This window comes from Corvus hawaiiensis, chromosome 5, assembly GCF_020740725.1.
Source record: "Corvus hawaiiensis isolate bCorHaw1 chromosome 5, bCorHaw1.pri.cur, whole genome shotgun sequence".
Lineage (NCBI taxonomy): Eukaryota > Metazoa > Chordata > Aves > Passeriformes > Corvidae > Corvus > Corvus hawaiiensis.
Genome location: NC_063217.1, coordinates 62,414,976 through 62,437,519, shown reverse-complemented (window position 1 = coordinate 62,437,519; position 22,544 = coordinate 62,414,976). Strand labels below are relative to the sequence as shown.

General features: G+C 41.8%; 1 protein-coding gene across 3 annotated transcripts; it reads right to left on the bottom strand.

Moving 5' to 3' along the window:
• Positions 1–3,572: 3,572 nt before the first annotated feature.
• Positions 3,573–22,291, bottom strand: ABCG2 (ATP binding cassette subfamily G member 2 (Junior blood group)). 3 transcript variants are annotated; one of them, XM_048304155.1, is made up of 16 exons: positions 22,012–22,290; positions 16,746–16,958; positions 15,419–15,478; positions 14,839–14,953; positions 13,955–14,107; positions 13,352–13,509; positions 12,822–12,973; positions 12,284–12,388; positions 11,033–11,280; positions 9,294–9,376; positions 8,451–8,540; positions 7,684–7,808; positions 6,622–6,776; positions 5,623–5,712; positions 4,820–4,917; positions 3,573–4,323 (listed from the first exon to the last, which is right to left on the bottom strand). In XM_048304155.1, the coding sequence occupies exons 2-16, from the start codon at positions 16,949–16,951 to the stop codon at positions 4,173–4,175; spliced, it is 1,989 nt and encodes a 662-aa protein (XP_048160112.1). In that variant the 5' UTR covers positions 16,952–16,958; positions 22,012–22,290; the 3' UTR covers positions 3,573–4,172. The 3 variants fall into 3 exon arrangements, with proteins under 3 accessions (XP_048160112.1, XP_048160111.1, XP_048160113.1); XM_048304154.1 differs by having other exon boundaries at positions 11,033–11,283; positions 22,012–22,289; XM_048304156.1 differs by lacking the exon at positions 4,820–4,917 and having other exon boundaries at positions 11,033–11,283; positions 22,012–22,291.
• Positions 22,292–22,544: the final 253 nt, after the last annotated feature.

Below are 22,544 nucleotides of genomic sequence, written 5' to 3'. Positions count from 1 at the left end.
GTCAGTGTCATGGGCCTTTTAGATGTGTCATTTGAAAAGCCATCAGTCCAAATCATGCAATTGTCCAACTGCATGTAAATATGTTACAGACTCAATTCAGTAACTCACTAACATCAGTTTTGAAAATAAGGTAGCAATTGTGAAGATGAAATTTGTTTTCCATACTGTCTAGCCTTCTGCCTCCTCATCAAAAGCCATTCATATTGCTCTGCTACCTGGATTACTGACCTGCTTCAAATTCCACTGAAATAACTCTTCATTAGAGAAGAACTGCTCCAACAATTTATGTTATTTATTATTAAATATTTTTAGCTACAAAGAAGAAGCTAAAAGAGTAAAAATTGAATACCAGTGATTTCAGTTTTGCCAGTGCCCTTCTGCATATTAAAAGCTCTCAATTAAAACAGGTTTTCTCCTTAGGCTGCTATCAGCACTTAGACTGCCTTTTACTTTTTTCTTCTTATTAAATAAACATAGAGCTTTTCCAGGCTTCTCTGAATTAATGGCTTTCAGAACCTGTGTAAGTTTTAAGTATTCTTCCTGGGACATGAGCACTTCAACTGGGTGATGTATTATCTGTATCTATCCAGTTTGCTATCTGTTCTTGCCTTTATGAACATTCACTACAAGGAACAAGCAATTACTCTCAGTTACTGGCACAGAAAATATCAAAACCTTCATTTCTGTACTGAAAGCAATAAAATTTGAAAGTGGTATCTTGTAAGATTATTGTTATCATGAAGCTTTGTTCAAACTAATGGAATTAAATGGGTTTAATAACTCTTTAGAAAGTAACAACACTCAGCTTGTGATTTATTTTAATTATTTTAAAGTAGTTCAGATGGAGGATGTAAAAGAAAAATCTTCATCCAGACTGAATACTCTAAAACCTAACTGTAAGTAAGTCTTTCAAAGCTTCCAAGAGTCCAAATTAAATCACTTCCTGTCAAAGTGTAAGCAAACTAAAGAGGAATTTTCATACATGAAAACATGTTTTCAGTCGAGCTAGTGATGTAATCAGAATCATTAAATTCTGTACATCACACATTTTAAATGCTAAATACAAATGACAAAAAGCTCAGGAAAACTGATGGTTATCAGGCAGTTCTGTCATTTTTAAGCCCGAGCAATGCATGAGTCTTAACACCATAAACAACTTGATCCATGGTACCCTCTCGCTAAGATCCTGCCGAAAGGAGCAAATGTCAGGGATAATTCAGCTTCTAAACCAGTTGCAGTGGAAAGCAAGACCAAATTGGAGCAGATTAATGAAAAAAGGCTTAATGAGCCATGTACCCCTAAAAGAATGCTGGACAAATCCATCCCTAATTAGAGTGGGGAGATAAAAAAGATTGTGAGAAACAAGTCAGGACCATTAACCTCAGGCTATTAAGGAGGTTCTTGAGAGCCTAATTCTTGTCACAAGGTCAGGCTTTTACAAAGTAATTATTAAGGATCTCCATAGTATCAACATACAGGCACACACACGTACTCAAAGCCTTTTAACCTCAGGGATTCTGGACTCGTTTCCCTTCTCTTAATTTTCCCCCCTGCTTACAGTGCTTGTAAAAGTACATGTTAGAGTTATTATATTACGCATTATTGAGGTGTCTCCTGGCTTTTGCAAGCAATGTAGTTGTACTAATCAGTCCCAAACTAAAGGGGAGAACCAGATATATCACAGAATAATAGAATGTTTGGGATTAGAAGGGACTTTAAAGATCGCCTAGTGCCACCCCCCCCCTGCCATGGGCAGGGACACCTTTCACTAAAAAATGTAAAGTACAGTGCTGGATAAAAAGAGAAAAATAAAAGCTTCATTTAAAGGCTATAGTGTGACAGAGAAGTCTGACATGACTACTACTCTAATTTCTGCACATGCAACTGGGGTATAGAGTTTTACAAGTTTACAGAGTTAAATATTGGACAGTGCTGGAAGAAATACTTGTTTTACATAAATATGTGCTTATAGATGACCAGCTGCTGAAATGAGTAGTAGAAAGCAAGAAGAGTTTAGGAGTTATGTGGTAAATATTATCTGTGCAATAGGGTGTCAAAGCCAGTTCAAAATGTGAGTAGTTCAACTTAGTTTGATTATTTCCTTTCTCAGAAACCACTGCTGTATACTGAAATTATTTTCTTTTCTGATTGGAACACTGTCTGATCACATTTGTAACTTTTTAAATGTTGAAATTACAAGGACCAGCTGCAATTAGCTGGGCTGTACATTTCTACATTTTTAAATCTGTGATGATTTTATTTTTCTCTTTTTTTCCAAAGGCAAAAATTCCACTTTCTCTTCTTTGTAGTAACAGGACCTGGAGTACCTTTCCTGTCAGTTTTTTTTTTGAATAACCACATAGCTGTTATCTCCTCACTGTTTCTTTCTGCTTAAAAAGGACAGATGTGTAAGTAAAATAATGGTACAGAACACTCTCTCCCAATTTTTTGTGCTCTGAAGCTTTCATTTTCCCCAGCAGCATGACATCTTATCAAAAAAGCAGTACAATAATTAGTGATTAGATCAACATGAATCCTAATGTCATATGTATGAAGATGTTAAGTTTAGAACACGTGAGCTGCCCAAAAGCTTAGATAATTTAATTGATGTATAAGCAGCATCCCAGCTCTGAATGTTCTGGAAAGATAAAAGCTGAATTTTCGTCTATATAAATCTCATAGAGATTTTTACAGATAGCCTCTAAACTTGCCTTAAAACTAATCTAGCCTCAGAAAATTTTAATAAAATAGTCTTATTCTATTGGAAGTAGATTACCATCCTGCAAACAACATATTCTGGTTGCTTGTTCTCAAGCTGTGCTTTTGCCATACAGGAACGGGGAGGCCTCAATTCAGTCTGCAACTTCCTCATGAGGGAAAGAGAAGGGGCAGGCACTGATCTCTTCTCTGTGGTGACAGTGACAGGACACCAAGGAAATGGCCTGAAGTTGTGTCAGGGGAGGTTTAGGCTGGATGTCAGGAAAAGGTTCTTCACCCTGGGGCACTGGAACAGGCTCCCCAGGGAAGGGATCACAGCAGCAGCCTGACAGAGCTCAAGAAGATTTTGGACAACACTCTCAGGCACGGGGTGTGACTCTTGGGGTTTCTGTGCAGAGCCAGGAGTTGGACTTGATGATCCTTGTGGGTCCCTTCCATCTCAGGGTATTCTATGATTCTAAATCTCTTACAGGAATAAGGTCTTGTAAGTTTGTTTCTTACGACCTACACAAACTGAGGCAAACACTGCAGGAGCAACGAGAACAACAGTAACAGCCCAAGAAAGAGCTGTAAAGTTGTCTTCTATGCATTTTTATGTGCTTACTGTGCATAACTCTGCAAATAAAGAAGGAGATGATCTAGCGTTGCTGCACATGGCCAGGGAAAAGCTGGCCTGCCAGGAAGGGATTGCTGCTATCTATGGACCCTTACAAAGGTGCTACCATCCTGCTTAGTCATGCACTTGAAATTGGTCACCATAAAAATGACTAAGAACTAATCATGGCAGCAGCACAAATGGGGCAGTGAAGAGGACTTGCAGTTATGCAGAGGAAATACAAATTTCAGGACAAGGATTATGGGAATTGGCACAGTAAGTCAGAACACCTTTATTTAAAAAAACAGTGCTTCTACCACTTGAGTGAGGCAAGAAAGGCTTGATGGCATCAATAAGTACATTCTAGAGCAGTAATGATTCCCAAATAGAAAAGGGCACTGGGATGGAGAGGATTTTGTCCCTGTCTCACATATCCTGTGACCACTTAAGCAGCTGAGACTGTGTTGGTGTCCTGATAAGCATCACTTTGGACTGAATTACTTGGTGGTGAAGGTAGGTGCTAATTAAAGCATGGTACCACTATTTTTTTCAGGTTAAGTCACTAAACATTAGTTATAGTGTTTGGCAAGTTCTTAGTTAGAACATGCAGAAAGGCTGAATAGTCTCTTGAAGAAATGAATAGCTGTACACTTTTTGTGGCAAAGAGGAGTGAGCCGTGCTAAACATCTTGGCAGAGGAAATTAACAGTAAGTATTTAATATACAAGGATGGCATTCACGTTGTTGACTTGGATAATAATAAAAGTACAAAGAAAGGTGTCTTTAAAAATAATCAAGTCAGTTGCACAGTCAGTTCACCAAACTTCTGAACAGTGGGAATTGCATCTTTCCCTCTGGTTTTAAGAGAACTTCTTCATGAAGTGCAGTTTCAGGTAGGCGATGATAAGGAAGATTATTGTCATGCAGGCCAGAGCCAGGTGGTTCTGCCACAGGCCCCAGGGGCTCCAATCGATGCCTTGACTCTCCAGATACTCCTCTCCAGTACAAGGCCTACAGAAAAATACACACACATTGATAAACTTAGTCACTTTGTAAACCAGTCAGCAGGAACTAGGAAGATCTTTGGAAGTTGTAGTGTGATTACATGCAGGTAGTAGGCCAGGCAAACACCAGCTGTGTGTCAGTGGTTAATTTTCCATTTGTAAATTTGCTTTTCTTGCACCTCCAGTTTCACGTAGGAAGCCGAAATGGATTTTGTGAGGCTGTACAATTGTAGTGTATGTGTGCATAGCTCTCACTGAATACAGTTTGAAGAAAAGTGAGAAGCATAATGCCAGATATTTCTAGTGTTAGAAGTACTAAATATGACAACAAGGAGAACGTTCCATGCAGTCAGAATGCAAAAACCCAATCAAAGGTTCATTTTCCATGTAAAAACTCACAGATTCTCTGGCCATCAGTGAGTATCTCTGATACTCAGACTAATGTTCTGGGACTTCTAAAGTTACTGATGGTGGGACTCTTTTCAGTGTACCAAAATACTTACGACTGGCCTATCTGTTGATATCTACTCTCACTGCTTAAAACTGTGTTGTTACTGCTTTTGCAGAAGTTCAGATTAGTCAACTCATTGATCTGTAAAGCCTTTTAAAATAAAAGAAACAATGACAACAGAAATTAGTAGGTAAAGGAATGATACATTAACAAGATGAGATATAATGCAATTAAAATTCGTTCTAAAAATGTGATGGTCTCACTATTATATGGGCCAAATCCCCATTTTTTTAGCAGAGTAGCAGAGTTCTCTTTCTTTTAAGAGAGGAATGCATGCAGCCCACACCCTGTAAAGCATGCATCACAACAGGCTTTACCACCTCCCCCAGGCCAGACTGTTTCTGCACAGGCATAGTAAAGACCAAATTTCTCTGCAATATATCACCCTGGCTTAAATTTTCACAAATTAGGAGAAAAGCTTTAGCCTGACAAGTTTTTTATTTGATTGATGGAAAAGACAAATAGAAGATTTTTAATTTTTTGGGGGGGATAACATTGTTCTTTACTTCGAAACATTTCTGTCCAGCTGAATTCCAGTGGATGTAGTAGTTGTGTCTCTCATATGAGGTGTTTTCAAATTATAGAAATGAGGTCTTGTAAACAGCAGTGGGTGCTGGTTGATGAGAAGTCCTTCTTGTTTCAAGGTACTGCACAACACTCAGAGGTTGTTGTACTTAATTAGCTTTCCTTTTGCTCATTAGGCCATCAAGTTTGAAGATTTTTTCATCATTATTAAAGACATTCCTTTCTAGAAAACCATTTCCAGGTTTATAGACAGGAAAACAGAGCACTTACTGTCATTCCATATCGAGGGATGCTAAAGTATTTGAGCCAGGAGAGCCAGGACAGGACGCTTGTGAGATTGACCAGCAACCCAGAGAAAAGCTAGATGCAATAATTACAAAAAAAAAGCCACAACAGCAAGAAAAACAAATTACAAATTACATGTTTTTATCATGTGTTCTTCTCTAGCTCTTGACTTTGCTTCTTCAGATAAAAAAGAATGGGAAGGCATTCCTAGAGGAAGAAACTCTTCCAGCAGAAAAACAAGAGATAGGGAAGGATTTATATGTTACCAAGGTTTGGGCCATAACCTCAGATCCTTCCCCCAAAATGAGTAACAGGGAATGCTTTCTCCTGAGCAGGAAACCCATGTGCTTCCTGTCTGGGGGTCCCACACGGGTTCACATGAACTCTTCTGCTCCACCATGTGCAGGACTGCCGGAGGTGTGCTCTGGGTTTTGCCAGGGTTCCCTGAGCCTGAGGCAATGTGGATTTTGGCTGTGGGTTCAGCGCTGCTGCCTTGTTTAAGGTGCCTGTCTCCTGACTGTGGCTGTCTGTGTGTTGTCCAGTTTAACATGCTGAAGGTGGGCTCTGCAGCTGAGGAAGACAGCTGGGGTAATGGTCTCAGAAAGCAGGGGGCTGCAGGGCATGTTCTCAGCCAGACACATTTGCTTTTCACAAAGTTAAGGGAGAGAGAATGAAGTGTAGCCCCAAGTGGCTTTCCTACTTTTCAAGTAGTTTGGTGGCTGCCAGAGGCACTGACAAGAGGAAAAGGAACCACTCTCCCCCTCACACCCAACCCTCCAGCCCCCCACTTCTTGTTAATTCAAAGGACAAATCAGAATATTCCACCCCGCAGCATCAGGATACTCAAATCAGACAAATCAGGATATGTTGACCCCAACAGACTTTTTGCAGAATTCAGCTGAACTCTGGGCTAGTAGGATTTCTGGATTTCAGCATTTCTGGGATTTCAGGATCCAGTCTAGAGAACTGAACAGTGCTACTCACAATCATAAAAACAAACGTGATAGTCATGAGTAGATTTGCTATGGCGACCACGCTCTGTCCTGCTGCAATGGCAAGTGCCATGGAAGTGGCTGTGTAGGACACCATCACAAGGGTGAACATCATTATAAAGAAGGCTTCTACTGTTGGTTTCAAACCTTAAAGATCAGAACAAGAAGGGTTTCAGTACAATCCTGCTGAAAGCTGTGCCATAACCTGAACACTATCCTGACTTTCCTAGTGTGTCCTGCCAACAGAATACACTTTGTCTGCCAGCATAGGCTGTGTCACTGAGACCCAAGACTGCCACGGTGCTTGTGACAGCCCTAATGTGTCTGTCCTGACAGTGGAGGACAGGATGAATAAGTAGTATGCCCAAAACTGCAGTAACAGTGAGGATAGCAGAATGTGTAGAAGTACTGTACTTCATACATCCAAAGTGACTTGAAGTTGTCCATCAAAGGAGAAACTTCTAGTGCACTTCCGTGAGCAGCAGCTGTACAGCATTCCACTAGTTTCCAGCAGAGAGCTCTCCTAAAGAACCTAGCGGCCTTTGGGTGGCTATGGATTTGTTAGCAAGGCCTGTCTCACTCCAGTTTCACAGTCTGAGAGCCTCTTGCTGATGTGTCCTTGTGTCCCATTGCTTGGGGAAAAACTCAGACCCAAGCCTACAAGCTGGTATTAATTCACACAGTATTAAGATCTTAAAACAAAAGCTTTTCCTTTAGGTGTTCTTGCAAGGATCAGAAAAGTAAAGCAATCAGAAGCCAAGATGGCTGTAGATGAAAAGGAATAGATCAAAACTACGTGGTAATGGTTATGGCTTCCTTCTAGGGACAGTGGAGATGAGACATGTCACAGATTCTCTGATGAATGCTTAAATCTTTGTGCCTCTTCTGTAGAAAACAACATGGTGTGCTACAAGTAAGCTCAGTAACCACTACCATGCCAGTGTAGGGCTTAAACCTATATAAATATCCATGTGTACATACACATCTATCAAGTGCACGTGCCATGCTGATTTACTGAGGGGGTTGGAATGAGGCTGTAGGTGGCCATACTTGCCTAGCATGAAGTAAACTATGCAGGTGAAGATGATGCTGGGCAGAGTCCTTATGGGTATTAAATCAGCCATTAGCTTTGCTATGAAGTATGAAGACGTTCTGTAGTACCCACTGATATATTCATGTCTGGAACACAGAGATAGGTACAGCACATTACAAATTTAACCACTAAAAACTAGTTTTATTACTTTCACCCGGAGACAAATGAATTCTAGCTCAAAATGGATGAATTTTTCTTCTCAAAATGGAAGAAAATCTTTCATACTTAGGCTGTAATGCAACTGTCCAGTAAGCCACACACTACAGAACTGGTGACATTTTCATATGCAAATAAACATGGGGATTTGTGCACATGATTTTTAGTAAATTTATGTGTCACGTCATTGAGACAGAGAGGTAAAGTTGGGATAATTTTCATATTTTTTATGCCATAATATGCATAGCTTTAAAAAATCCAGTTAGGTTATATCCATTGCCCTCACTAGCAAATCAAAAACTTATTAATCAATGCCAAAATTGAGTATTCAAGGGTTTTTTTCCTGCCGTGTCAATAATATTAATCTCTGAGCCATTTGTAATCATAGGTACCTTTTGGGGTGTTTGCAGACAACTCACTAGCAGACTACCAGAGTACATTTGCAATGAGCACTATCAGTGAAATAATTTGAAAACTCTGCACTAGCTGTACTTAAATGACAGCTACAGCATGTCAGACAATCTCACTGTCTAACGGTAGTGCCTGATAACCTTTTTGTATGCTTTACTTACATAAATATCTTTTTTTCCACGACAAAGAGTTCAATAGCTGAGATGCTGCTGAAACACTGGTTGGTGGTCAGAAAGAACATTGCACCCACTCTGCAAAATAGCAAGCAGTTGTTGAAAATGGGATGTAAATGTAGTGTTTCCACTACAGAGTAGTTTTTGGCATGCAAGGATGGCACATTTTCTGGTGCAGTCAAAGGACAGAAAATCAACTGAGTTGGTTTTTGTTTGTTTGGGGTTTTTTTGGTTTTTTTTTGAGGGGTTGTGGTTTGGTTTTTTTCTTAATGCAATTTCCTAACTTGTTGAATTCTGATTCTTAGATTGTGAGGCATTGGTCTGCTGCAAACTGTGAGGAACGAAATAAGCAGTATGAGAAGTAGTCTTCACCTTTCCACAAAAAAATTTAAGGCACTTCATACCCACTTTAAAACTTGGCCATTTTTAAGTAAATTCTATGACGTGTTTCAAGGTTAAGAACCCAGAGGTTTCATAGTTGCAAACTCACGTGTCAGGTCAGGTACATACCCCTGTCAAAATGATACACAGACCAGCATAATTTGAAAATCTAGCTTTAGGTGCCTTACTGCTGGTAAATTCAGGTGTGTGAATAGAAACAGTTGCAAGATTAAAGCTTTAGGTTTAAGTAGCCACAAGTCTGTACATTTTAACCCTCTCAGTTCTGCAGGGACCTTGCTAGAGGGACAAAAGCACATCCTCGCTTCCAAGTCACATAGACTTGGCCTTACCTACTGATGTGAAGGGAAGCACTTGCTTTAAAGAGGTATTAGGCTCCTTTAAAGGGAGCTTTATCAAATTTTTGAGTATCCATTACCTAGACTGACTGACCTGTTCTGTAGTCCAGTAGAGTCCTCTTTAAGTCCAAAGAAAATGGCACCTACAATCAGTCCCAGAAAAGCTGTAACACACACCTAAATGGGAAAAAGAAAAGAGGAGGGAAAGTATCATTATCATTGCTTCATTATCATTTCCTGAATGCCAGGATGAGGAAGACAGCTTATTTTCATGCTCCACAGTGTGTAATTACTGGGCTCTATCAGACATCATATTAATGGGATTGTTTTTAACAAGATGCTACGACAGGACTGCAGATGTGCTGGTATTTGCAGTCCGTAACTATTTAAATAGTAGAGAGAACAGCTGCCTCAATGATGTCAATTAAAAGACTAAAGTGTGTGCATCACACGTTTTAAATGCTAAATGCAAATGACAAAAAGCTCAGGAAAACTGATGGTATCAGGCAGTTCTGTCATTTTTAAGCCCGAGCAATGCATGAGTCTTAACACCATAAACAACTTGATCCATGGTACCCTCTCGCTAAGATCCTGCCGAAAGGAGCAAATGTCAGGGATAATTCAGCTCCTAAACCAGTTGCAGTGGAAAGCAAGACCAAATTGGAGCAGATTAATGAAAAAAAGGCTTAATGAGCCATGTACCCCTAAAAGAATGCTGGACAAATCCATCCCTAATTAGAGTGGGGAGATAAAAAAGATTGTGAGAAACAAGTCAGGACCATTAACCTCGGGCTATTAAGGAGGTTCTTGAGAGCCTAATTCTTGTCACAAGGTCAGGCTTTTACAAAGCAATTATTAAGGATCTCCATAGTATCAACATACAGGCACACACACGTACTCAAAGCCTTTTAACCTCAGGGATTCTGGACTCGTTTACCTCCACACCAACCATTTATTCACTCATTATATAAACCATGATGAAGATAATTTATACCCCTGGATACAGGCCAATTTTTCTATTGGCTTCTCTAGAACTGCTGAGAATTGCAGTGGGAGTTTTGGTGGTGCTGTGACGGCAGAGTTTGGTCCATGAATTAGGGGATTCCCGAGGATCAGTCACTCTGCAGACACCAGCCGTACATTCTTTATTTTTGAAGGCAATGTGCAGCTTTGAAGGAGTCAACACTTTCGGTGTTGATCCTTCTGAAAAAGCAGCACTAACAGAGCCTGGTGTTTATCTTCCATGGTGGGTGTTAGACCCCATTGTGGACTTCATGACACCTCATCCAGATGACATCATCACCAGTATGAACAGCCAAATGACCAAACAGCACACACATTACGAGACTGTGAAAATATTTTTGCACTTGAGCCAACTGCCAGCACTTCATTTTGTGCTGAAGTTTAATTTAAAGTATTCAAATGCAGTCTGTTAACTTTTCCTGACAGGGGAAAGGATTTGAGGCCAAACCCCACAGTGCTGAGTCTGGACAATTAGAGTCAAATCTGAAGAATGTTCTTGAGAAAATGTGTGAAACTGCTTGGGACCTAATGTGCTTCTGGCTGGGAGCAGCAAAATGCCCTGCTGGGAAGGAAGGGTCTTGCCTCCCAAAGTCTTTCACTAGTCCAAACTTAATTACTGAACAGTCCAACATTTGGGAGCATTCAGGACACCTTCTATCCCCACATTCCTAGATCTTGAGCACTCTTTCTTCAGATGCTTACTGCAGTCAAAATATCAAGAGGCAAAACCATCCCAATGATTTGCCTGATAATCCAGGAGCTGAATAAATTCAATGTATACAACAAAATTATAGATGCAAATAGCCTTACCTGAGCTATGGAAGCCTGAGGGTTTCCTATCAGATTTTTAAATGTGCGCCTGGACACCCATTTCAGCTGGTGAAGGAAGGAATTGGCATATGTGATTTGCCGGAAAATTCCTTTGGTTTTCATTTTATTTCCTGAAGAAACGCTCTCTAAATATGCTTTTGTTTCTCGGTAGTAGGCAGAGTTGGAGTATTTTTCTGCTAACTGTTCAGCCACTGTTTTATCATATTCAGAGCTTTCTTCAGTGCTCTCTGCTGAAAAGATTAAAAAAACAGAAGAATTAAGATGCACATGTAGTTCCAGTGATTCACTGCACTCAGTCCCGTAGCAGGCAGTTCATAAGAATCTGTATAAATAAGACCAAACCTCTGTGTTTGTCTGTGCAACCTGTCCCACAGGCAGCAGCCTCTCAGCACTCTGACCAGGCAAACCCCTGTCTGCCCAGGGAGTTTCAACCTGGCAGCAATATGGCATTTAATGAAAAAATTATTTTTACATCCCCTTTGCCCCCAAAAGTTTCTGTAAGTGATCTGTTTCACAGATCTGATTACATAATCCTGGACTTCCCAGATTTTTGATCCAGGTAATCCTGCATGTTTCTAATTTGGTCATAAATAAATTTCAGCTGGACCTCCTTTTTTTCTCAACTATAGTGCAGTGTGGGCTTTTCCAATGGCAGATATGATGTGTGTTGCCAGTTATAATATTTGCCAGACCCTGATCACAGCATTTTTGTAAAATGATGGCTGCTCCTTTGGTAAAGATATAGTGAAACTGTGTTTGGGCACACAGAGTATTCATTACTTCATTTGCCCTTTCACTCCTGGGAAAAGAGGTAAGCTATTAGTGAGTGGCAGCAAAAAAGGATGAGAAAACATGCTCCATAAAATAGGTGAGAGCTGATTTGTTAGTTTGGGGATAATTTCTGCCTTTGCACAACTTCAGGGAAACATCAGGTGAGCAGTGGTACCCTATCTCTACCCCTTCCCACCCTGCTCAGAGGAAGGAAAACAGTAATTTCCTAATGGAAAAACTGTTCCATTAGGTAAAATATGCAAGTCGTAACTGCATCAAATTATGTCCTTAACTGGAACAATTGTCCTGGTTTATTGTCTCTGGTTCCACAGGACTTCAGCTGCTTTGCCTTGAAGATGAAAGAAGCTCTTTCTCTGTGCTGAGGGTTAACAAAACAGTTTCTTAAATTCCCATTCCCACACATGTTAGGACAACTTGACTCAGCTCTGGGTTTCATACCTGTGTTACTTTCATCAGCCTTGTTCATTGCCACGGCGGTGGAGTCTCCATTGATGACGTCCAGGAAAAAGTCTGCGGGATTGTTGTAGGGCTCGCACTGGTAGCCTGTGGTGACAGTGTTACGAGCCCTGAGTGGGGTTGTGTGACTGGCCAAGGGCTGTGCTTGGCTGTCAGGAGCACAGCCACACATCCTGCCCACGGAGCAGTCTGCACCAAGGGCGTGGCAGCCTTCGGAAAGTCCATGATTTCCTGAGGGATGAGCAGCACTGCTGGGCAGCACTGTCAGCAAAAGCGAGGTGACAGCTGGCAGCATGCTCTTCCCAGACCTAGCCTGGGCTTTCTCTAATTAAGATGCACCCAGGAACAGCTCATCCAAATCCACATGTGGGTCAAGAGAGGACACACCCAGGGAAATGCTCAGCCTGTTACAATGCTGGGCTTGCGTGGACACGCTGTGTCCAATTCCGGCCCAGAGCTACTGGCATTTTACTCAAGTTGGTGCAAACCAAAGGTTGGCCCTGCTGGAAGCTGAGCTCACCGATGGACTGGAAGTACTGGATGGCATGCTGGGCCGGGCCATGGTACAGCACTCTCCCTGCAGCCAGCAGTGTCAGGTTGTCAAACAGTCGGAATATGGAGTACCGAGGCTGGTGGATGGAGAAGATGATTGTCTTTCCTTGTTTTGACATCCTGAATGTGAAGAATGACAGAGATGTCAGCTTTGAGAATTGATTCAGTGTTTAGAATTTGAGAATAATAATGAGTTTGAAAGTTCAGTTAAGTCTTGATGAAGTCTGATTAAGTTGCTATGCCAGAGAAGGGAGAAGAAAAGGGAAAAAAGAAAATATTTGGGCCAAATTTACAGTGTCTGTGTGAGAAAAGAATTCTCACTTTGGAGAGAGAGAATTAACAGGTTTTTTCCTACCCTCTTTGTATATTTGGCTCACTGGTAAATAATTAGATGTCTGAACTCCCTGTTTGCTCATTCTAACTGTAATTCTAGTCAAATACAACTGAAGTACAGCAGAGTGGAGTGCTGAGAATGGGAAGCTGTTTCCAAGCCATCACCTTTTCAGTAGCAGTAGGACAGCGTTAGCAGTGCTGGCATCAAGTCCTGTGGTTGGCTCATCCAAAAACAAGATGGCAGGATCCGTGATGAGCTCCATCCCAATATTGGTCCTTTTCCGCTCTCCTCCAGACACCCCGCGAGAGAACTGGGTGCCAACCTGATAGAAAACAAGAAACTTGTCTTATTTGGCCCAAAGAGAAATCCTTGAGTGAACAGCATCCTACCCACATGGCAGTATTTAGGGAGAGTTGTAAGGAATTTTGGCCCTACTCTCAGGAGCAGATGTAAATGTTATCTCACACACAGCCTGGTTCTTGATGTTAGTATTGCTGGAGGTCTTGTCTTTTTCTCCAATCACTACCTTTCTCTTTCACCTTTCACCTTTCCCTTTCCTTTTCCCTTTCCCTGCAGTGTAATGCCATATGGCAGCATGAGCACAGTCTGTACAGATCTCCATACAGAAATGTTATTAATTACTGTGTTACTGAAACAGCCTGTTGAAGTTTACTTTTTTTTTTATTCTGCCATGATGAGCCATTTGATTAATTAATAAACCACTTACTACTGGATCATGGTTTAAGCACCTTGTTTACAGGCCTTACCTTGGAATCTGCCACTTTGCTCAAACCCAGTTCCTTGATGATCTGATTCACTCGTTCATCTTTTTCCTGCTCCTTCACTGACTTTGGCAAGCGAAGTGCTGCTGAGAACTTCAGGTTTTCTCTTACAGTCAGGGTTCCCATCACTACATCATCCTTCATTAAAAAAAAAGGTAGATACTTAGTGGTTGCTCAGCAGTTTCTATTTATTCCTCTGAGAACTCCATCTACCTATGTTTTATGCTGTCCTTGCATGCAGAGGAACAGTAGCAGCAGCCAGAACATGCAGTAAGGTGCATCTTCAATGCCTGTGTCATAGCAGAGAGTGGATTTCATGTATGTAATTGTATTTGCCTTAATTCATAAAGCAATGCCATATAGGAACAGCCTCCATCATGCATGATTTCAAAATGCATAAAGAGCAAAGTGCTAAAAACTATCCCTTATGAATTCTTACCTTATTCATTTTTTTGGAGGTGTCAAGGGAGAGACTGAAGGGCTGAAGGGGCCTAAGGAGTAACTACAGCTCAGGTCATTATCACAGTGTGTTTGTCAATGCAGCCTCAGCCCACCACAGGTGAGAGCAGGGAGAAAAGAGGGAAGGAAAAGAGAGGTTGGGTCCATGTGGGTTAGGATGAAGGTGTTCCCAGCTTGTTTGTCAAAGGAGGAAGGAGGGGAGGTTTTTAGATACCATCTTCTTGTCTCTTGCAAAGGGAACCTGTCAATTGCAGGAAGTTGAGATTTACATGTGGTTTGAGAGACTGCCTTTCTGTAACATGCTGACTGCAATTTTAAGGAGTTTTCCTAGATTCTTGGGTCAAGGCAAGGTATTTGCAACACAGCAGCAACTTCTCCCAGTAGAATCCACAGTGATAAAAATTACTTACCTGTACTACGTACCCAGAGGTACATTTAAAGTTGGCAGGCTGAGGAGCTCCATTGATCAAAATGTCACCAGAGAGCCCATTGGGATCCTTCCTTGCAGCCAAAATGTCGAGCAGCCTAAAGGGAAAGTTGGTTACTTTGTCAGATGAACATGCAGGAGGCAAAGCTCTCTGAACCATAAACCCAGCTCACGGAACGAAGAGCTACCTAAAAGCGTATCACATTAAATGTTTGCAATTTAGAAAACCCCCAGCAACTTCCAAGGACTGAGTTTCTTTTGTCCTGGTTTCCTAAGGAAATGAGATCTGTGCAGTTTCGTGTCCATTTTTTCAATCACTTGATTTTAAGCTAGAATGGTGTGTAAGGAGCAAGTGTCAGCAAAGTGTGGACTAAAACTGAATTTCACCTTTCTCATACAAACTGATTGCCTTTTTTGAATTCAAGTATTTCTCGGAAAACAGTGAGGTTTGCACAGACCTAAATAAAAACTCTTTCTCTGAAAGAGAAGTGCATTATGCTAGAAGTGTGCAGTTTCATTTCCCCCTTGGGGTAATTTCTGTGGAGGGCAAAGGGGGCACTTACGAAGATTTACCACTGCCAGTAGGTCCCAAAATCGCATTCAGTCCTGGTTTCATGATGCCACTGTAAGACAAAACAGATAGGTTTTACAAAATAATTAGGGTGGGGTTATTTCTTTGCCTGTTTCAACTGGTAGGCCAGTGTAACTTATCTGTACTACTACTTTCTGCATCCCATTAATTTTGGAATTAATAAAGATGCCTAATCACAAGCAATATTTATGATCAGATTTCACCTTAACTTTTATTCCTAAGCACAGAAACATGACTAAAATGTAGCAAAATCTGTACATATATTTTTACCCCATGGATCTCTACAAGAGAAGCATGCACTTGCTTTAGCCATATTCTGTTCTCTCAACAGAGAGAATAATGGTCCCTGTAGACAGAATAAACTAGGGATTTGTCTGTACTTAAAATGCAGTTGATAGTTTCTCTGTATCTGGCATTAAAGCCCCATTAAACTCAAAAGCCAGATGGAAAAAGTCACAAATGACCCATGTGAGTCAACTGAGGTACCACAACACATGGCTTTTGAGGAAAGCAACAAAACCTTTAAGAGCTCATGTTTAGCAGGTGTGGAAATTCCCTGGGCAAAGAGCAGGACAGACAGAGTTACACAAAAGGGTGAATATTTATGATAGAAACTGGAGTTGGAGAGCTGAAAGTCACAGGTAATTTGAAATGGCATATTGTATGAACACTTGCCACTGAATTTACTGAACTGTGAATGGGCAAACTTTATTCACTGATTATTTGAACAAAGGCCATAATGACATGACTGCTTTACTGCAGTAGTGCTCACTGTTGGGGAAAAAACACCAAAAGAACTCAACAAAAAAATGCCAAAAACCCAGAAACCTTTACATCTCTTCAAAGTTAACCTAACCCTCATATATATTAATGTGTTAAACATTTTAAGTTAAACCCCCCCAAAAATTAACCTTTCCCAAGGCCACCTGAGGGAAGGAGACACAAGTGTGGGGGACAGGCTGTTGGTATCTCAGCTAAACACCCTGGCACAGTGGGAGGATTGCCAGGTAGTGTAGAGCGAGCAGAGCTGGCTGGTGTGCCTCGTGCTGATAGCAACCAGGAGGGCTGTACCCCTGGGCCAGGGGAAGTGAGCTCTCTGATGTACAGGCTCAGCCCAGTGACTGAGGGCCTGGGTTTAAGCACAGCTGGCAGCAAACACAAGGCAACCACACATACAAATAATTCTTCTAAATCTCAATCTGCATATTGTGCTGAATGGCTCAGTGACACGAGTGAAGTCAACTCTCTGGACAGAAATAAAACCTACATGTATTCTAGAGAGATGTTTAAATACGTACTTGACATCTCTCAGAACTTCTTTATCAGCGGTTTTTCGGAAACACAGGAACCCAGTCTTTGTCTTCACACGGTAGCAGATGTTGTGGAAGGTGAGCACGCTTCCTGCCTTGCCAGCAAAGTCTGGTGAGGACTGCTTTCTGCTGGGAATGCCATTTGTACTGGAGTCTGACATCTGAATGCATAGGTGTGGCTGGCATTCTGCCATCTTTCCTCTGGAAGTAAAAAACAGGCAAGGGGAAAGGGAAGATTTGATTAAGTATGAAGAGGAAACATGTGTCTTTTGGGCCCGGTGTTCAGCACTGGGCCTATGGTAGGCTTGGAAGATGCCCATCTAGGAGTCTCTCTTTTGGATAGGAACATTGGGTCCTGTGGGCTCAGACCTGGAGACGACACGAAGCTGATGAGGAGCTGGGTCTGCCAGGGTTAGGGAGGTAGAAGACTTTCCCTCCACCCTGATGGTCTGTTGGGGTGGGCTGACCTTGGGTGGCCACAGCTGCCCACCCAGCCACCCTCTGAGGGGAATATCTACTCTGGAACCTGGACCTCCTTCTCTGGGGTTTGTAGAGCTGTTTCTCTCACATTTTCTCACTTCTCTCTCACAGCTGCTGAACAACAACTTTTGCCCTTTCTTACACAGGTTTCTAGAGAGGCTCTACCAGCATCACTGACACGCTCAGCTTTGTCACACCAGCTGGAGGTGGCTGTGTCTGCCACCTCAGGTGGCACAACCCCACAACCCTCACAACCCCAGGATCTTTCCCACAGAATCCTCCCGCTCCAAATACCCCTCAGCAGCAGCACCTGGCCACAGGCAACAACTGTTATATTAATCTAAATAATTTTGCCAAGGATATAGCAACAAGGAAACTGATATGGTTGCCAAGTCTGATATGGGTGACCAGTCCTCCAACTCAGCACAGTTACACTGCTTACAGCAAGGAAGGAGGCAAATTATGAGACAGTTTCAGACATGCTGAATGAATTTGAGAGCCATTAGTAAAAAGGAGCCTTGCAAAAAAAAAAAAAAAGCACCATTTAATCTAACAGGCTCATACGGTCACATAAAAACCCAAACCCAAGCCCTTATCTTGTCAGTTTGCTAAGGCTGCTTGACAGACAGCTTGAGCTGTCCTTTGTGGCTATTGGCACAGTGAAACCTCTGGAAGCTCTACGTTCAGCAACCAGCCTATCTGCACATAAAGCTGGTTCATCTGTCTCCCAGGGATGCTATCCCAAATCTAGCCCAAGATTGCCTCTTCTGAGAAAGCTGCAGTCTTCTGTGCTGACTAAAAGATAAGGTCTTAATGTTTTACTAATCAGTAATCTTGGCCCAGTGCAAAGCAACTGTGTTCAAAATGTAATTACAATGGGTCTAGCTTTAATTTGAGCTAGAATGCATTTTTAATAAGTTGAACATCAATCAAATGTGCAACATTTAAAATACAGAGGCCTTTTACTGATAAACTGCATACACTCTCACTTGTGCCAGAGAAGATTTACCTACCTGGAGGAGGACAGGTAATTTTATAAGGCTATTTTTTCCTGTAGTTTCTGGGCTAATCTGTCTGGACATAAATCACTACCTTTTGAAAGGATGCTTTGGTAACTCAGAGATGTGTATTCAGAACTGCAGTGGGAGTCTCACCAAGTTCCGAACAGCTGTTTGCCGAGCTGTTTGCCAAATACTCAACCACAGGGGCAACACCAAGGGTAGGCATTAGAAAATCCCTTGAGCTGTTGGATAACCAAGCAGCACAAGGTGAGAGCAGAAGTCAGGAGACAGTGTGACTCCGACTGTGATATATCACAACATATATAAGGTATTTGGATCAGTATTTTGCTTGATCGCATTTTTTTTCTCAGCTTAATATTTCAGTATTGCTGATGCAACATTACAAGCAAATGAGAAAAAAAAATGAGGTAGAGTTTGACCTCAGGCATTATCAACAGAATGGTTACATTTTTTTTTGTTTGTTTCATTTGATTTTGTTGGGGTTTTTGTCTTTTTTTCCAAAGACTGGCATAAAAACCTAGCTCAACACTTGCACTGAAGTTTCTGAAATGCTCTTTAGAGAACAACCTTTTTTTTTTAGGAATTAAAGAAATTCAGTCTTCCAGACTGAACTAGACAGGTAGACAGTAAGCAGAGAATCATAAACTGTTTTCACAAATAAAGGATGACACTGTTTCCACAGTGTCGTTCCTAAGAACAGACAGTCTGTCATAGTCAAATTTAATCTATCAACCAAGTTATGATGAGATTGTACACATCCTTGCAAAAATGTGTGTAGAAGCTATATAAATAAATCAGGTATGGGAAGAATTACATACACCCATAGCAAACAGCCTCTCAATGGCTATTTAATACAGTTGTCAGCAGGAAAATTCCAGTTCAGGAAGGCTTGATAGCCCAAATTGCCAGACAAAAACAATGTTCTTCGCTATTGTCCCTTGGGAAAGCATTAACTACTGGCAGCTGTGAGCAGAGGCTGGCTTCAGGTCTCACTGGACCCCTGGTGTAAGTTGTTACAGCCCTTCCTGGCTGCAGGGTGCTTGTGCCACTTGCAGGGACAGGATAGGGTGCTGTAGGTGGAACACCTGGAACATGGATTTACCTGTGTTCTGTTCCTCCCTTCAGAAAAACGTGTATTGGTGGGGACATGCCATTTATCAAAGTTAAAAAAAAATCTACTTCAAAGGTTACATTAATACTGAAAATAGCATTTTACACTTTCAGAGCTGCTAGAATTTATTGCAGAAAGAAATTGCAGAATGCTCATTTGCTTAAAGCTGGAGTGGTTATTTCCTCTGTGTGAAACCTGTGTTGGCTGCTCTGTTCTCAAAGGGGCATAACCACTGCAAGGTCTCCACCACAGCACCTCCTTTGGCTGGCAGAATGACAGGGCTCTGGACATGCTGCTGGGAAGGGGCTTGAGGAAGTCCCAAGCCCCAGCTTCTGCCTCTGAGCAGGGCTGGCACCAACACGAGATGGGGTCAGCGGTGGTGCTGCGTGGGTGATCTGTGGAAGCCTCTGAGAGTGGCAATTTGGATCTCAGCTAACAGTGTGCTGGGAGAAGATGAAGTGCTGACAATAGAAATGATGCTCACGTGCTAGAATTAGGCGTTTGATTTGCTTTGCTTTTTTGCATGCCTCTTTTTCACCGTAAAGAGTTGTAGCGAGATAATCAGTTTGGTATTTTGAAAATCAACATTCCCATTTCTGATCTAGCAATAAACTTCACCAGACAAACAGAGGGTCCTGCTCCTTCACAGCTAATGTAATTATCAGCTGTTTGCAATTGCTCCTTAGAAACGGAATCTCTAAAATATTGCAGCTTTTAATTGTTTAAAAAAAATTGAGTTTAATGTGATATACAGCCATGAAACATTTTAAGTCAGAGCTTTTGCAGGACAAAGAAACAACCAAGATGAATGTTAATAGAATAAATTCCTATGCAAATTTTAAATGAAGTTTCTCAGATTTCATTGCCAATGGCTTACAAATATTTACTTTAGATCAGAAATGAGCAGGAGATTCAATGACAACATGTACTGCCTGCTGTATTCAGAAGTATTTGTTAACTTCAATAAAGTGTTTCATATCCTTATCATATCAAGCCTGGCTATAACACACTTTGCATCAGCAAAATAAAAAACTTATAAACTCAGGAAATTTTGTAAATTTTGGTTTGCCAAATAGTTCTAAAACATTTTTATTGCCTTTGATTTCAGCATCATTTCAGCTCAAGCCTAATAGAAAATCCTTTTCTTCAGAGATATTTAGTCTCAGAAAATTTTGTCAGGAGACAAAGTACTGGATCTAGAGATTTAACCTTTCATTAATGGCAAAATGAAACTACTTTCTTAAAAACAACCAAGAAATCTCTTTGCCCACTGTTTCAATGCACATAAAATGAAAGTCTCAGTACAGTCACTTTCCTGAGTATTTTTCTGAGACTTGTAAAGTAGAAAGTCTCATTTTTCCTACACACACAGGGGCACTGAACAAAACCATCAAACAACAACGAAATGTGCTACAAAGTTCAATTGATACAAACCCACTTGAGCCTCAACAATACCATACCTGGAGTCTTTCAAACGGTTTCAGTAAAAGTATTTGTGTGCCTTAAGATATATTGTCTATACAAAAAGCTAAGGAACATTTATTCCCGTCAGTCTTCCTGCAAAGCTTTTGGCACCAGAGGGATTTGCAGTTCAAGTAGAAAAAAACCATAATACTAAAAAACAATACTTTAGGAGGGGTAGTAAAATTACTGATAACAGAATTCAGACGTGCATTTTTTAAAATCCAGGCAGTTACTCAAAAGATTTTATCTCTGTAGAGAATAAGCATTGAAGTTACTTAAGGAGAAAGAATTTTAGAGACAGAAGCAGCTTTCAGCAGAATTTTCTAAAGGAAGCTGCCCCAAACCCTTTTTAGAAGCAGTCTTTTTTTTTCTGGATACTTGAACATGCCAGAGAAACCACAATTAAGTGTGTTATTATTTCTCATATTTTTAATGGGTAGAAAGTTAAGTCTTGCAACCTGCAGGCTAAGACAGTACTGTATGTGCATTTTGGACTTGGGATATATATAAATTCACAGAAGTTGTAAGTATACCTTTTCTACCCTGCTTCTTTAGCCATTTCCAGGGATGTGGACTGACCAGAGAATTTCTGTGGGGATGCAAAGGGGCCAGGACCATATATTCCTCTTTCTCAGGAACACGTGCAGGAAATTAAAAGCGTTTGAGTAAATAAGGATAATGCGATTCTGGCAGTCTGTAAGTTAATTGGCATACGATTTACCGGGGATTTGTAACCTACCTTCCATGAAAAGAGCCCTGTGTATTAACTGGGGACCGAGCAAGCAGCGCATGGTGCGTGCAGGCATTTGCATGCACGTGGATGTGCATGAGGGAACACCGAGGATGGCAGCTCCTGTAAAATTTTCTCATTTTTCACCTTTTTACTTGTTTTAATTTAAGCCTTGAAACTTCCCTTCTTCCCCCCCCCCCCCCCCCAGCATTTTATAAAGCACATTTTCATTGATTTCTTGCCTTCCCAACAAGATCCCTTGAAAAGCTAGGAGAAGGCAGGCGAGCGTTTCGCTGTGATTTCCTTGGCTGTTGGAGAAAAACAGCTGCTGAATATAATTCCGCAGCAATGGCACGGTAAGCAATTCCTGGGCGAGGAAGCACGCCACTACACCGAGCTAAAGGTGCCTCAGTAAAAGGGCTGAACTGCTGCTACCGACTCACTCACCAGCAGCAGGTCCGGATCAACGCTGCGGGGCTGCTGAGGAGGTGGCAGAGGCGCTGGGAGGCATGCAGGATCCAGGGAAGGGAGGAGCAGGAGGTGTACAGGAGCCCAGCGCCGACGGCTCGCTCAGCTTGCGGGACAGGGCAGTGCCACCCGGATCATCACATCTGCTGCAGGACGAGCTGGCAGCTGGCTTCCCTGCGCTCCGTCACCCGGGGAGTCTCCACCCTCTCTGTACGCTGGGGAAGCCACAGGACCTTCTGGGGAGGGCAGGGCCAGGGCGAGCCACAGCCTTCACCTTTTCTCCTTTTAGCTGAACAAGTCGTAAGCTGCAAGGGCAGGACCTCGCCGGGAGCTGCCCCAACCCTACCATGCCAGTAGCGGTGACACTGAGTGAAGGAGAACATCTCCACCTGCCTGAGGCTTGCAACCATGGACAGCTGGCAGGGTGGGATGAATGCCAGCATGGCATGTTAGAAAAGGCTCACCTGGCTATGGTGTCTTCTCTCCCAGTGTCCTGAAGGTGGGTATGTTTT